We start from the raw sequence: 16187 nt of genomic DNA on the forward strand, positions 1-16187 counted from the left end.
TTAGCAATCAAATTATCAAGGCTATACAATTCCAACTCCCTTATTCCACAAACAAAAATCCGGAATCCCAAATCCCCTGTCCCACACTAACAGAGAAAAATAAAAATAAAAAATCTCAAATTGCTGCACCTATGGATTTCTTTTCCCACAAGCAAGACTCTAATTCACCTTTGACAGATCACTATTGTTATTATTGATGTTTGCAATTATATGATGTTCAGCTGCATAAACAGATTCGTTTGCTGATGTCGCACACCGATTATTGATTTATCTTTGTGACGCATTTCTCTCATCGCCCTGAAATATGGAAGAATCAATATTAGAAGTTTGAAGGAAAAAGAAAGTGGCAAACTTTCCTCTTAATGTACTCAGGAAACCATGAAATGAAAAAGTGAAAGCGTTACTTACATAGTGCAAACAGTCCGAATAGGGGGTTATTGGGTTGGGAACGTGAGGGCCACATAAAATCTGAACTTCCAGCAGATTTTCATTCATCAAAACCTGCTTATAATTATCAGAGGCCTTGAAGCACTCACAAACAGCATATCTGGTAAACTTGTGATCTTGAATCCTGTTCTCCAGAGTCTCAAGGCTCTTGCAGCAAACGCTCTCAGGTTTCATAAAAAACGTTCCCGACTGTAGATCAATATAACACGATTCCAACACCGACGAAACCACCATGCAGTCATCTGAAGAAGAATGCACAGAAGAAAACGGCGCCCACATTATCATTAAAACCACCACCATGACAGTGATCGCCATTGCCTTGTGAGACACAATAACTGTTCGAATTCAATCTTCAGTTCAATTCTCATAGGTAAATAAGTAAATATAGATTTCGAGCGGAAAAATCAGAGTCCAGACAGCTGAAGATTCTGTAACCTGAATTGCATGACTTGTTGGCCCATTCGAGATAACGATGCAGGTTTGTCTCAGTGCTTCCCTGAACAAAATGGAGTACAAGCACAGCGCTATATAGAGAGGTTTCGATTGTTTTATGATATACAAAATTGCAGACAGTTCCAAACCCTCGTCAGTGCCCTCACGTTCAATGTCGGGAGCAGGAACGATTTTTTTATTTTTATTATAGAAATTTGATTTATTTTTTTTAAGATGATGGTGATTTATTTGTCGAGATAGCCCTGTTTTAGTAGAAGCGCAGTGCTATATAGAGAGGTTTGGATTGTTTTATGATATACAAAATTGCAGACAATTCCAAACCCTCGTCAGTGCCCTCACGTTCAATGTTGGGAGCGGGAACGATTTTTTTGTTTTTATTATACAAATTTGAATTTTTTTTTAAGATGATGGTGATCTATTTGTCGAGCTAGCGCTGTTTTTTACAAATGCCAAGTAACTCATCATTATTGTTGTTTTAAAAAAACCGTAACCCTGACAATTACAAGTTAATAATCAGTAATATCCATAATTATGATTATGAATTTTAAAAATTTTGGATTACATTAAAAACTAAATTTTCAAATCTATAATTATAATTGTATAAATCTATAATTATAATTGTATAACAACATTGAGATGTTGTTGATATATACTTATAAGCAATATTAATTAATCACATACACAATCATATTAATAAATATATGCACAATCACATTAATAAATATGGTTGAAAAGCCTTAATTATTATTCTTATTATTAATTATTATATAATCAAAATCGATATCTTAATGGTATAGATTTAATATTGATATTGATAAATATATGATAATTAATAAATATCAATTAATAATGATGATGATGATGGTTAACATCCATTGAGACCAAACTTTGGTCTATCGAACCTAAAGAAACGAATTATTTAGTTTGATTTACGATTTTATTCCTATGCTCAAAAAGCTTGCAGAGAAGCCTCCGGAGTTCACTATAATTTTGACATCAAAGAAGGCTAGGAAGGTCAGTGTTGCAACGAAGATTATGAAACTAAGACCTAATGTGGTTGTACGCATGGCAGTCTAAGAGGAAGTGATTTTCATTCTCAATGTTCATATTCTCACAGAGATGGCAGATCCTTTCCATCCATGGTGTTTTAGGAACCACCCAATGACCCGTTTCACTATGAAGCTCATGAGAGTTCATTCTAATCTTGCCTATATTAATTTTTTTCTTTGCCCTAGTTAAAACCGAGATATACTTTTGATCTTCTAGGGTGGGGTTGATGACCTCCTTATAATATCTTAATTTTCTTTTAGCTGCTAAATCTTTCTCACCCCACATTTTTTTTTTGAACTTAGAAGTAATAATATTTTTAATGTTATTAATGTTTTGCAATGCAACATTCCCGTCAATCTCCCAATGGTTTAACTAGGCCGTGATGTCTTTATACCAACCTCGTTTGAGCCATAGGTGGTTTTGGCTAGAATTTAAAGCTAGCTTAGGAAGTCTATGGTCTCCCATGTTATTGAGTTTGTGCTTTTACAACAGAACCCTTGTCATAGCTAGGCTTTTGACAGGGGAAAGACCCACTTCTATAAGGAGAGTAGGATAGGGTGTATTTCTTTTAATTTAGTGGTTATACATTATAAAGCGCTTTTTGATTTGTTCAATCTTTCTCCAGGATTATCTAGAGACGCTGCAACCCCAAACCTCACATCCATATAAGATAAAAAAGTGACTAAAGTTTCAAAGAGGAACTTCTTTCTATCCCACATTACGAGGTTTTCTGTTTTACAATTATTTTCAAGACCAAAATAAGTTTTCCACCCTACATTAATCATTTTCTCAATGCTATAGTTTCAGTTGAGCTTGTGATGAATATCAATTCCTAGGTACTTGTAGGAAGACACTTTCTCCAAGTTATTGTTGTCATACATACAATTAGCATAAGTGTCCTTCTTGGACTTGATAATCATAAATTTTGTTTTGTGAGTGTTAACAGTCATACCCATGGTAGAGCATAAATCCTTAAGAATTCTAAGTTGCTTATCAAGATCAGATGAACACCTTACAAGAAGAACAAAATCGTCAGCATAGAGAAGAAGGATGATGATTATCTCAGCTAAGATCGTGCCAGCACGGCCTACTTCCTCTATACAACCTTCTAGCTTGTCGATGTAAATGCCAAATAGGGCAGGGGAGAGGGGGCAACCTTGTTTAACTCCGATATTACACTTAATATCTTTCAACCACCCCGCATTGCTCTTTAACTTAGCAATTACATTCTCGTATAACCTTATAGTGGCAACTCTCAACTCGAAACGAACCTTTAGCTATTCTAATCTATTCCATAGGCTGTTTTTAGGAACCGTATCAAAAGCCTTTCTAAAGTCCACAAATCAATAATAAATATGTAATAATAAAAATAATCTTATACAATAATTAGTATATTAATAATAGTAATAATCAACCAAATATATTAATATAATAAATCTCTGAGATTAATATTATTATTAATCCTTATTTCTAATGATATTTACAATAATAATATTAATAAACTTAAGGAATTAATATTATAAATCTTATGGATTAAAAACCAAAGACATTAATGTTATAAATTCATAGGCTTAACAAACCCAAAGGATTAATATTATAAACTTAAGGGATTAATGAACACAACAAATTATCAATATTACAAACTCAAAAGATTGATAACCCCAAGGGAATTAATATTTTAAATCTTGTGAATAATATTAAGCCCTACAAATTTTATTATAAACCCTATGAGTAATATTAAACCTTACCAATATCAATCCTTAGATTAATAAAGCTAAGAGAGCAACATTATAAACCCAAACAAATAATAAACCCAAACTCAAGGGATTAGTATTAAACCCAAACAATTAATCCAACATATATAAACCCTAGTTATACAACCTATAGTCAACCATCGTTGAGCACGATGTATTTACATATGAACACAATATTTTATTATCTATATAAAAGAAATAAAATAAGAAGGATCATATATAAATATTTGTGTAGGTTACCAATGTTCTAATTCCCAACTATAACGAGGTCGAGCTCCATACTCAAACAATATGAAAGAATGCTCTTCACACCCGACCTCCTGTCTACCAACTTTCATCTTACGCTGACTACGTGCGCGTGAAGGTCTGGCAAAAACGTCAATTTAACACTGTCTCGACTTCCGACTACGCGACTTACTTCCACTATCTAACTTTCGACTACCCAACTGGATTTAATTTAACACTATCCCGACTTCCGACTTCCGACTACCCAACTAGAAATAAAATATTTTATTTATTGGTTTACGCTCCCACCATAATTTTCTTGTAACTTTCTTTAGTTTTCTATAAATTAACTCGCAAAAAAATATAAGTTAGGTTTAAATAAAATATTTGAAAACTCCGATCATGCAAACTCACTTCAATTATATAAATATTTTAAACCTAAAAAATCAATAAATCCAAAAAATTCTATTAAATAAATAAAATTCATATTATAAACCTTGCCTATAATATTAACAGTAAATTTCACTCATATCCATAATTATAATTATGATTTTGGATTTTAAAAACTTTAGATTACATTAAAAACCAAACTCTCATATCCATAATTATGAGTTTGAGTTTTGAAAGCTTTGTACTATATTAAAAACCAATTCTTTAGTCCAACAAAAGCAATTTTAAATATTTTTGAACTATTACTTTTACGTTCACAGTATTTTATATTGGTAACTCTTACCTCCACGTTCATAGTATTTTATATCTCAATTAACTATATCCATGGTGTTTTAATAATTATTTGGTTAGGTACAACAACCATCACAGAGGGCCCATAAATTATTTAATTATTTAAAAGTTTGGACCATTCAAAATAGCATGGCCTACAAAATGGTGGACAGTTATATATGAATCTTAGGCCAAACGGTGATTAATGTATTTGAGCAACTTGTATGATATATATGAAAATCAAAATGCCAATTATTGGTGCAAAATATCTTCTCATCTAACCTAATAATCCTAATGACTTTATGATCTTATAAATTATATTTCCATAATAACTTTATAAGCTCAAGAATATATAACTTTTAAAACTTGGTTCTGTGCCTATAATTAATTAAGACGCAAAGCTAATATTGTAGCGAATATATTGTCCATTTATATTTAACTTACGGGTTATGACTAATTAAGATGGAATGCAAATGCTTCATCGGTGGAGTCAATGTTTTGCTCATTTAAGTTTGACCATAAAATTCTAATTTATTTTGTTCAGAACGTATGACAATACACTTAATCTAATAGAGTTATTTTGTCCATTCCATTTTATAAGGTGCTAATTTGTTTTCTTCAAGCTGGTTATATAACAATACTATTTTGCTCCTTCCATTAAGAAAAACAAAAAAAAAAATGAAGTCGTATTTCTGTGTCTAAAGTCTCACCTACCTTTCCACCATCCTTTCGCAGGCAAAGGTTGGTTTCTCTAGATTCATTTCCCTTATTGTGCATTATGTGTGTTAAAGTGATAATCTCAACTCACTTGCGTTACAAGAACGTGTTATATACTTATTAGTCCCTGCCGCAGGGACGGCGGGCACTATAGTAATTAAAATGGTGGGGTTTAGCATCAATTCCAGGGGCTTATTGTCACACATTGTCAAAATAACCCAAAGTTTTCTGGGTCCTGCTGTATATTTGTTTTTGGTCATCTTATTTGGCTTTTTCCTTTGGCATACTTAAGTTAAGTTTCGATTCACTTACAAAAATTTGTGAAATTTGAGCTGGGTTTCAATGATTAATGCTAACATTAATAAATAAACATTTTATGTTAAAATTAAATAAATAATAAACAATATAGGTCACCATCGTACTCGGCCTGGAGTATGCCGTAAAACTGCTTTTGCTTGGCTAAGAGCTCGTCTTCCTCGGACATAAGGAAACAGGTTAACGGCCCAAGACCCAGAGGCATCTGGCAGGAGTGAAAGCCTGCTCCCTTACGGACCACCAGCGGGTTATTACAGGTGGCGTGGTTTTCCTTGATAACGGTGATGAGTCAAATCGACATTCGCGGATAGCAACCAGAGATGGTTGTCCTCACTGTTGGTTTGACCCCTGAGTTTGATAGGTTTTGCCACCTTTGGAAAAAAAAAAAAAAGGTCACCATCGTACATTGTTCTTAACTACACTTGTCACCATTGTACATTGTTTATCCTACACGTGGCTTGCCTGCTGTAGCGCTGTCGACCACAGCTTATGGGTGGGTAATGACCCAAAGCCGTTGTACTTGTGTTGTGATATTGGCACTGTTTCATTTCACAGCATGGAGTCGAGGAGGCAGCTGAGGATATCTCTTAAGCAACACTGGCCGAAGAGAGGATAGGTATCTTCGGTCAACAACCTCACTTAGCTCCCCTTGTTGGGTATTTTTTTTAAATGGAGAAAATACCAAAAACCAACAAACTAACCACCACAGAGACAATGCTCTGATTCCTCTGTCCAGGATCTTTACACAGGGAAACTATTAAAACAGAATGACTCATAACAGTCCATTACAACAGCATAAAACATTTTCTATTGATTAAAAACAAAAACTGTTACAAACTTCATCCTCTGCGCAGAGAGGGATTCACTGGAGAGACTCTGTCTCTCTCTCTCGCTTCTGGTCTTCCACTGCTGTGGGTATTTACAAAACAGCTTCAAGCTGTTCCTGTGTTTTCTTTATGGTCAACAATACATAACAGTTTGCCTCTGTTATGTTTTCAGCACTGCTGTGCTTCCATTTCCCATTTCATGAGGAAAACTCCCCGCGCGCAACACTTCACTGTGTCTTACAGTGGCGGACAAACATTTCTGCCCTGTTCTATTTAACTTCCCGCACTGCAGTGCGTTCTTTTTCTTGTTCTCTATTCAACCCCAGCGCGCAGGCTTCATTCTACTCTTTTCTTGTTCTCTGGTCAATACAACAGCGCGCAGGCCCTCCTCAATGTTTTTCATTCAACACACATACAAAAAAAACACGCACACATCGTGTGCAGCCACCATACACCACAACAAAAAAGACATCACATAACTATTTTCACACACGGGCTTACATAGCCATATAAAAAACATATAAAAATTAACATAAAGGACGTATGCCCCATAACCTTATTAAAGGGGCCTCCACCAAGATCTACGTAAAACATTAAAGACCATTGAATTCCCTTCTCGGCGGTCAACAAAAAAAATCACTCCACGCAAAATCTGATTTGACGCGGGCGGGGTCGGCTGACGTCACTTCGGTGCCACGTGTCGCCACCTCATTCGTCGGGCCTGGTCATTAAAGTTTGCGCAGCTTCGCGCCGATCCGAGCCACCAAACTCGATCCAACGTCATTCGCTCGCCAAGGTCGCGCAAACAAAACGACCTTTAGCGTCCGGGGAAAGCGGTTTCGGCGCTCGTACATGGGACGCGTGGCGGAGTGTGAATGTGTTCGGAGCCTCCGCTACGGATACCGCCTTCTGCGAAAGGTGGTGCGGGGAGACCGGGCTATTTCGTTCTGGCGGTTTTGGGTGCAGCGGTTTGGGCATTGGTACGGCTGCTGAGTCGGCTGCCCACGTCCGCCTGCTGCCTGCAGTTGGAATTAACATTCCAACACCCCTATCTTTGTTGCAGACTTTCTTTGTTGTTAGCTATCTTTGTTACAGGATTTTTTTTTTGTTGCAGGGGGCATTGTCTTCGCGGCTTCTTGGTGAGGAGGCAGCCATACCGACTCCGTACCGACTCCATGGCCCACTGGAATTGGAACAAAAATGATAATCCACAGCCCAAAATGACAATCCACGGCCCACTGGAACAACAATGACAACGTTCTATCTATTTTCTATTTTCCTTTTGCTGCAGGAGGCATTACCTTGGCCTTTTTGGAAGTCTGAAAATGAACAAAGATGCAAGCACACCTGCAGAGTGTATTTTGCTTTCGCTGCCTTTATTTTTACTTTCAATATTGAAATCAACAATTGATGTCAACTATTCTCTTTCTGCACAGGTAAAGGAAAAAACATGCTATAACTTCTAGCTGCAGGAGGCATTAGCAAGATGCAAGTACACCTGTACTATGTATTTTGCTTTTGCTGCCTTTCTTTTCCTTTCACATTGAAGTTAACTATTCTCTTTCTCCACAACTGCAGTCTGAACAAAGATGCAAGTACACCCGCACTATGTATTTTTCCATTATTTTTCCATAGTTACCAAGTTCGTCTGTACCGGCGAAAAAAATACGTTAATTCCCCAGTACAGTTCGGTACAGTCATTAATTCGGAAAATTCTAATTCGTAAAGCACCCGTTCCAGTTCGTTGTCTCCAACCTTTACTCTGCTTCGTCCCTTAATTTGACTCTGTTTTGCCCCCTAATATGAATACATAATGTGTGCTTCGTTACAATGAACAGTGGCCATAAGCAGGTCAATGTATACAGTGAATCGAAATTTGATATATATATATTTGATATATATTTATATATATATTGTATATATATATATATATACAAATATATATAAATATATATGGTTGACTAAAACACATAAGAATTTTTCACATTACCTAATTTTTAGATATGGTTTAAATACATTTTATAAATTCAGAATGGTGTGGTAGATATCTAAATTGAAAAAGTATTGATTTGTTTTTTTACTATTAAAAAATAAAACTTACGCATCTTAATAACTTAGGAATTTATTAATTAAGGAATTTACTTTTAAACTTCTAAATAAGAATCACACTTAAGGAATTTACTTTTCACCTTCTAAATAAGAATCACACTTACTTTTCAACTTCTAAATAAGAATCACACTTGCATCTATTATCTATTTTTTTCAACTTCTAAATAAGAATCACACTTGCATCTATTATCTATTTTTTTCAACTTCTAAATAAGAATCACACTTGCATCTATTATCTATTCGAGAGGTAAATTTCCAATTCTAATTTTGATTGGTTGATGTATTGGAACAACATCTATTATCTATTGGACAAGTAAATTTTTAATTCTAATTTTGATTGGTTGATGCATTGGAACAACACAAGTTTGGAACTGCTCAACTTCCGTGGAAATAGGTCATTGAACTTAATCTTCAATTGTTGAATAGGAATCACCTTAGCGAGGTAAATTTTTAACTCCACCTTTTCTTAGTTGATGCATTGGAAGAATACAAGTTTGGACCTACCCAACCCTGGTGGAAATAATAAACCAATACAGAGAAGGGAAAAACGAACCTGGTGGAAATAATACACAGAAGGGAAAAACGAATTTGGAACGAGGCAACCCTGGTGTAAAATTGAAATAATGAAATAATGTAGAGAAAGGCAAAACGAATTTGGAACGAGGCAACCCTGGTGTAAAATTGAAATAATGTAGAGAAAGGCAAATGATAAGATCAATTAGCTTTTACAATTTTTCTAGAAATTTTCTTATAAGAATTAGCAAGTTTGTATTTCTTAAAAAATGAAATAATGTAGAGAAAGGCAAATGATAAGATCAATTAGCTTTTATAAATTTTCTATAAATTTTCTTACAAGAATTAGCAAGTTTGTATTTCTTAAAAACAAAAGACTAATTTTATAGAAAAAATAAAAAAAAAGTAATTTCTATTTTAGCAAATTGGTAATTCTTATTGGAAAAACAAGAATTAGCAAGTTTGTATTTCTTAATAACAAAAGACTAATTTAATAGAAAAAATAAAAAAAGGTAATTTCTATTTTAGCAAATTGGTAATTCTTATTGGAAAAAAAAATTAAAAAATAAAAGACTATAATTATATAGATAAAAAAAAGAAGTAATTTTTATATTAAAATTTTTTATAAAATGATAAATTGCAATTAAAAGAAAGATAATTCCTACTTTACAAAAATTATAAAATAGAAAATTAGTTGCAAATCAATAACTCTTATATAAAACATAAACATAGAGTTATATAAAACATAAACATAAAAAACAGTAACTTCTATTTTGAAACAAAATTAACTTATACAACTTTCATCTTTTCATTAAAATTTTGAATATAATGATTGTTTAAAAAAAAAACTAATATATTTAAGTAATTATAAGATGTATAGTGTCTAATTTTTTCTGTATTAAATTTTACAGAGTCGGATTTTTTCCGTATCAAATTCGAATCCGAATCCGAATTCGAATTTGATAACTATGTATTTTTCCATTCAATATTGAAATTAACTATTCTCTTTCTGCATAGGTAAAGGAAAAAACAAGGTATAACTTTTCACTGCAAAGCATTTTTCCATTCAATATTGAAATTAACTATTTTCTTTCTGCGTAGGTAAAGGAAAAAACAAGGTATATGCATAGGTAAAGGAAAAAACAAGGTATAACTTTTCACTGGAAAGCATTTTATCATACTGAAAGCTAAAAAGCAGCTAATCAACCTAATCACAGAAAGAAGCTATCATACTAAAAGCTAAAAAGAAACTAATCACAGAAAGAAGAAGCACTCTGTAGAGACAAAAGCAAGGCGGTGGATGCTAGCCTCACCTCTTCGAATAAGTTATTGAGAGTGGTGGATGTGGCTTTGAATGTCGTTGGATTTTCTCTTTCTGGTATCGAACTCCACTGCAACCAATCTATTATTTGAATCCCCATCCATGGTAGAGTTGACACCAATCTGCTCTATGACAGAAGAACACCAGTTGAATAAGAAAGCTGTATTTAGCTCAGAGAGCAGTTATGGAATTAGAGGCCGAGATGGCTGTTGTTGCTTCATTAAAGGAAGAAATTGAAAAACTTAACAAACCTTCATTTTTTTTCTCTGTCGGCTGTCCATTATGTAGTAGCTGCATTCACTGGTGTTGTTGCAACAGTGGCTTTTTTGCATTTATATAAATCTCTTCATCGTTCCACATAATAATTGGTACTCCAACTCTGTAATGATTGTTTTCCATTCAACTTCCTTCCATTACCATGGGGTCTTCTTGGATTAGCAAGGGTTCCTAATGTAACGAACAATTCAGTAAATTGCAAATTAGCGTTCTGAAGTGACAACACCAATCTATTATTCGAATCCCCATTCGTGGTAGAGTTGAACAGTCCCAAGTACTGCCCATAAATATTCTCACAGAAAACATTTTTCTCATTTGTTACAATGAGAGCCAGACCATCACCACCATTTCCACTCCGTTTCGTTTATATTGACATGCTTCTGCTCCAACTTTATATAACTCTGAAGACAATATTCCAACGAGAGGTTTTCAAATGAAAAACCCTCTTCCTTCTTGTTAGAGTTTACTTTTTCTCCTTTAATTGTGAAGTTGCCATCGATATGTGGCGTTGCATTCTTAAAAGTCATTTGCCAATAACTAGAAGGATGACTGAGAACATGGATGACTGAGAACATGTTTTCAATATGTGGCTTTGAATTCTTAAAAGAAAAATCATTTTCCAATAACTGGAAGGATGATCGCGAACATGTTTTTTCGGCAAATTCAGCGTCCCTGTCTCTTTCTTCCATCGGATTGCAACCAACACTCGCTGTATCACAAGTATGCCTTCCAAAGTACTTCTTTATAGATTTAAAATGGTTTGGAATGGCTTGCAAGAAATTTCCCCAAAGAAGAGTTTGTGTTACAATAGTGCCTTCTTGTTAGAGTTCACTTTTTCTCCTTTAATTGTGAAGTTGCCATCGATATGTGGCATTGCATTCTTAAAAGAAAATTCATTTGCCAATAACTAGAAGGATGATTGAGAACATGTTTTCAATATGTGGCTTTGAATTCTTAAAAGAAAAATCATTTTCCAATAACTGGAAGGATGATCGCGAACATGTTTTTTCGGCAAATTCAGCATCCCTGTCTCTTTCTTCCATCGAATTGCAACCAACACTAGCTGTATCACAAGTATGCCTTCCAAAGTACTTCTTTATAGATTTAAAATGGTTTGGAATGGCTTGCAAGAAATTTCCCAAAAGAAGAGTTTGTGTTACAATAGTGCCTTCTTGTTAGAGTTCACTTTTTCTCCTTTAATTGTGAAGTTGCCATCGATATGTGGCAGTGCATTCTTAAAAGAAAATTCATTTGCCAATAACTTGAAGGATGATTGAGAACATGTTTTCAATATGTGGCTTTGAATTCTTAAAAGAAAAATCATTTTCCAATAACTGGAAGGATGATGGCGAACATGTTTTTTCGGCAAATTCAGCATCCCTGTCTCTTTCTTCCATCGGATTGCAACCAACACTAGCTGTATCACAAGTATGCCTTCCAAAGTACTTTTTTATAGATTTAAAATGGTTTGGAATGGCTTGCAAGAAATTTCCCAAAAGAAGAGTTTGTGTTACAATAGTGAGAAAACAATTCGTGCAGGGTTTCTTTTCATTAACCAAAGGGCTCTGAGCTTGGGAAATGTCAATATCTGTTTGCGAAAAATCATTTTGAGTCAATTATGTTTTCGGAGACTTACCAACATTGTAGAAGATGTTACCCCAAACAACCTGAAGTGGAAATTTCGGAAATGAAGCTTTTTTTTATTCTTCCATGGAGCACAGGATATCCTTAGACAAATCAAGTATTTTTCTCTTGACCTTGAAACCGTCCATTTTCTTCTCCTTCCAACAGGACTTCCGTTTTGGCGTCAAAAAGTTTAATACTATATATTTCTCTACCCCTCAAATCACAGATTCAACCACCCTTGGCGATAAAGCGCTTTTTACAACATACACAGAAGAGAGAAAATGCTCAACATGGGAGCTCGAATTTCCAGTGTTCGGGTGGGTGTCACAGACTGCCATGTCTAACACTAAAACCGACCTCAACCCCATGCCAGAAACCAGCTCTAAGATCTTGTTAATCAACATAGATATGCCATTGAAAATTCAAGCACACTCTTAGCTTAACACAACCTACTTGACCTTTTCGAGCTGAAGCTCTTACTCGCAATTAACCATAAACCGTTCACCCAAATTCAATCTGCAGAACCCAAAACTCAGAAAAACACCAATCTACTTCCCGCTTGTGATATTCTGCGTATAAAGTAACAAAATTAACATCACCTTGATTCAGGAAAACTCTCCCACTCACATTGTCGTGTGCTTCTGCATGTGTTAATGTGTCATTGTGGGCATGTGGCTTTGATAGAAGTCACTTGGTTCAGGAAATACCGATATCGATACTAAAGTCTAAGGCTATCCCTATTCCTATACGGAGCAGATGTATCGACACAACCATAGAATTCTCGACCATGGTTTTTGGACATTGGTAATGTTCGGTTTAAGGTCCTATCAATAAGTAGCTTACCCGGAAACTCCAACCATGGAAGACCATATTGGTGGATTGTTGTGTGCTTTTGCTTCTTGCATGGGGACAATAGCATTGTTCCATGTGTTCAAAGAGTTGTGAGAAATGTGGGCAAGGAAATATGCCGTGTCGTGTGCTTCAACTACTGGCCTGGGCCGAAACCAACTCGGAATAACCCTATTTTAGATACAGTTTGAAGATACACGCTTCCGAAAAACAAGGAGAGATAAGAGCTGGTGTTGAAATCATATGCTAAACAATGCATGCTCGAAAGGGAGATGAATGGGATTGGAAACTACCCATGCTCGAAAAGACATAGGTTCTAAGTACCCTTTCTAGAACACAAGTTCATGTATTCCTTCCTAGAACACAAGTTCAGGTATTAGCTTATGTTCCATTTAAGCGCGTTCTGACTGGTCATATGCCTGAGTGAGGGATCAAACCATGCAAACAAGCTCATCGTGCACCCCTCTCCCTTCCACCCAACAAGTAAGTCATTTTGGGTTCTAGAACAATGGATATGTCCTCCAATGATGTATGTGCTTTTGTGCCCCGAACCCATTTTAAATACACAGTTTGTATTAAAGCCACCACTTTGATCTTTTAACAACACTGCGAGCACTATCAACTTGGAATGCTTCCTAAGTTTTCTAACAGAATCCCCACGCAAGGCAGGGACTAGCTGCCATGCAGCCTCCCTTGTTAATGTTATTATTGACATCAATCCAAAATGTTATACTTACTAATGTTATTATTGATATCAATCCAACACAACTTTACCAAGATGATCTACCTAAGTGCGCCCTCATTCATTTTGTATTGATAAATTTTATTTCATTTCGAGGGATTTTCATTGAATGCTTCTCATTAACATGAGCAATTGACAATTATTTTATATCTCAATTATTTTATATGAGATATTTGATAAGGAAAAAAAACCTGGAATTTATACATATGTTAAAAGGTTAAGTTTGAAGCATGAGGATTTATTTATGAGGGTAATAATGATTTATCATTTTTACTAACACAATAAATTGTTTAATTTTTCCATTTCAATGTGCTACTAATCATTAATCATTCTAAGGCTAACTAACACAATAAAGCATTAATTTGTCTATCTCATGTTTCACTGATTCTTAATTATTTTAATGTTAGGGTTATTGCACTTTAAGGTTTTTACTTCTAAAGTTTGTTTGGCATAATTGTTAAAATGTTGGTTCAATCTCTTATTATGTGATTTCTTTAAATGAAGATAATCCCCACATATCCTCTTATAGATAAACTACCACCATTTTAGTCATTTTATATCATTACATATATTGCAATGTTTTTCACCATTTAATTCATTAATAGAATTTGGATTTCATTGTAATACTCTTATTTCAATATTATTCTTGTGCTTCCTATAAAAACACTTCCTATGTTCTTTCATTTCATTCTAAGTCTAATCTGCATCAATGGTATTAAGTAAATTTCCTCTCTTTTGTTTCAATGTGCATGTCCCTAGCAAGTTTAGTGTGTAGGGAGGTAGGATCAAACTAACTAAGCATGGTGAAGAATTCCCTTACTTGTCCCTCACCAACATGTGTCCTCTTAAGCTAGATGAAGTAAATACATGCAATAGAGTGAGATTTCCTATCAATATGATAAGCACCTTTTAAAAAAAGGGTTATATATCCATCTAGAGAAGCGCTCATTCACAATGTAGAGGCTAGCATATGGGATATAACTTGGATGAGTATGGTATGGATGGGGATCCAGCCAAGATCCAACTCTTTCATAATTGGTTAGCCATGAAGACACCACTAAATATCTCTAGCTTCTTAGACCTTGTTATTTTCCACAGTGAGTTTATGTTGGGGTTTTCTCATATCACTTGACACTTAAGCCAAGTACGCAAGTGTGTAGCAAAAGAAATTATTTTGGGACATGGTACAACACAAACTCTTCGACGATTTCAGCTCTATTAGTGGGCACACTAGTCCTCATTCTACTATTCTAACTGCAATAGTCATTTGTGATTGAGATATATGCTTCAAAACATGTTTTTTATGCAATCCTCACTCAAGATGGATATCTAGTGGTCTATCATAGTGAGACACACTTTGATGCAACTCATGAGTATGTGATATATGACAAGGATATGTACTTCATTTGTAGGCATGTTAATAGTGGTTCAACATTATATTCTTGGAAAGGAACCAATCATTTACATCAACCACAACCTTTCGTAAATCATATAGATATAGGGAAAGTTGCAAAATGATGACCATAATAAGTGGTCCATGTATCTTGAGTAATTCCATGTGAATATCAAATACATGAAGGGAAACACCAACCAAATTGCACATTGTTTCAACTGACATATAATTTTCGTACAAACCACAATGATTAATTCTCGAAGTGACATTTCTAGATGGTCCTATTTGTATGAAAATTAGGGAGATAAGTTGAAAATATGAGTTGAAAAATAATAAAACAGTAGGGAGATAAGTTGAAAAAATGAGTTGAAACATAGTTTTATTTTTTTATTACTTTTTTATCTTTTTACTTTTTTACTCCAAAAATGGTGAATCCCCATGGTTGACATAATCGTCTTGAATCCTTTTGGTTATTATAAAGTTTGTTTTGGTTGTAAATTTTTCTTAGGAGGCCCATTTTAGACCTCAAAATTCCCCTAATGTATGCACCACAACTGTGGCCCTAACCACAAGAAAACTCGCCATGTAACCAAATCCCAAAACCGTGAGAGGAGGAGGATGTAAGGGGCCATCCCATGAGGGCCAGCCCAAGGTCCCATACAGACCTACATGACTAAGGGAGCGCACAAATAGGGGCAAGACTGAGCCCCCTAATTTCAACACCCAACGCGGTCATATGGCCTCCATGTGGCTGAATTTTTTTGGACTAGGGGCTTAAAGGCACCCTTATCCATCCTACAATTTCGCCTGCTGAGTGGGAATCGTGCCAGGTTTAGTGACCATTTCCGTT

The 16187-nt window shown here is 35.0% G+C and overlaps 1 protein-coding gene across 1 annotated transcript; it reads right to left on the reverse strand.

Annotated features, from left to right (window-relative positions):
* Positions 1-267: 267 nt before the first annotated feature.
* LOC149227143 (uncharacterized) lies at positions 268-921 on the reverse strand. Its single transcript, XM_089380417.1, has one exon. It carries the CDS (start codon positions 760-762, stop codon positions 268-270), a length of 495 nt encoding a protein of 164 aa, XP_089236543.1. The 5' UTR covers positions 763-921.
* Between the last annotated feature and the right edge of the window lie 15266 nt (positions 922-16187).

The sequence above is a fragment of the Pinus tabuliformis genome, chromosome J (genome assembly GCF_031772625.1).
Source record: "Pinus tabuliformis cultivar Carrire ecotype Pingquan chromosome J, CPIR1, whole genome shotgun sequence".
NCBI lineage: Eukaryota > Viridiplantae > Streptophyta > Pinopsida > Pinales > Pinaceae > Pinus > Pinus tabuliformis.

Bases quoted from the DNA above. Each gene is read 5' to 3' on its own strand.
- LOC149227143 (XM_089380417.1), bottom strand. From the start codon at position 762: ATGGCGATCACTGTCATGGTGGTGGTTTTAATGATAATGTGGGCGCCG.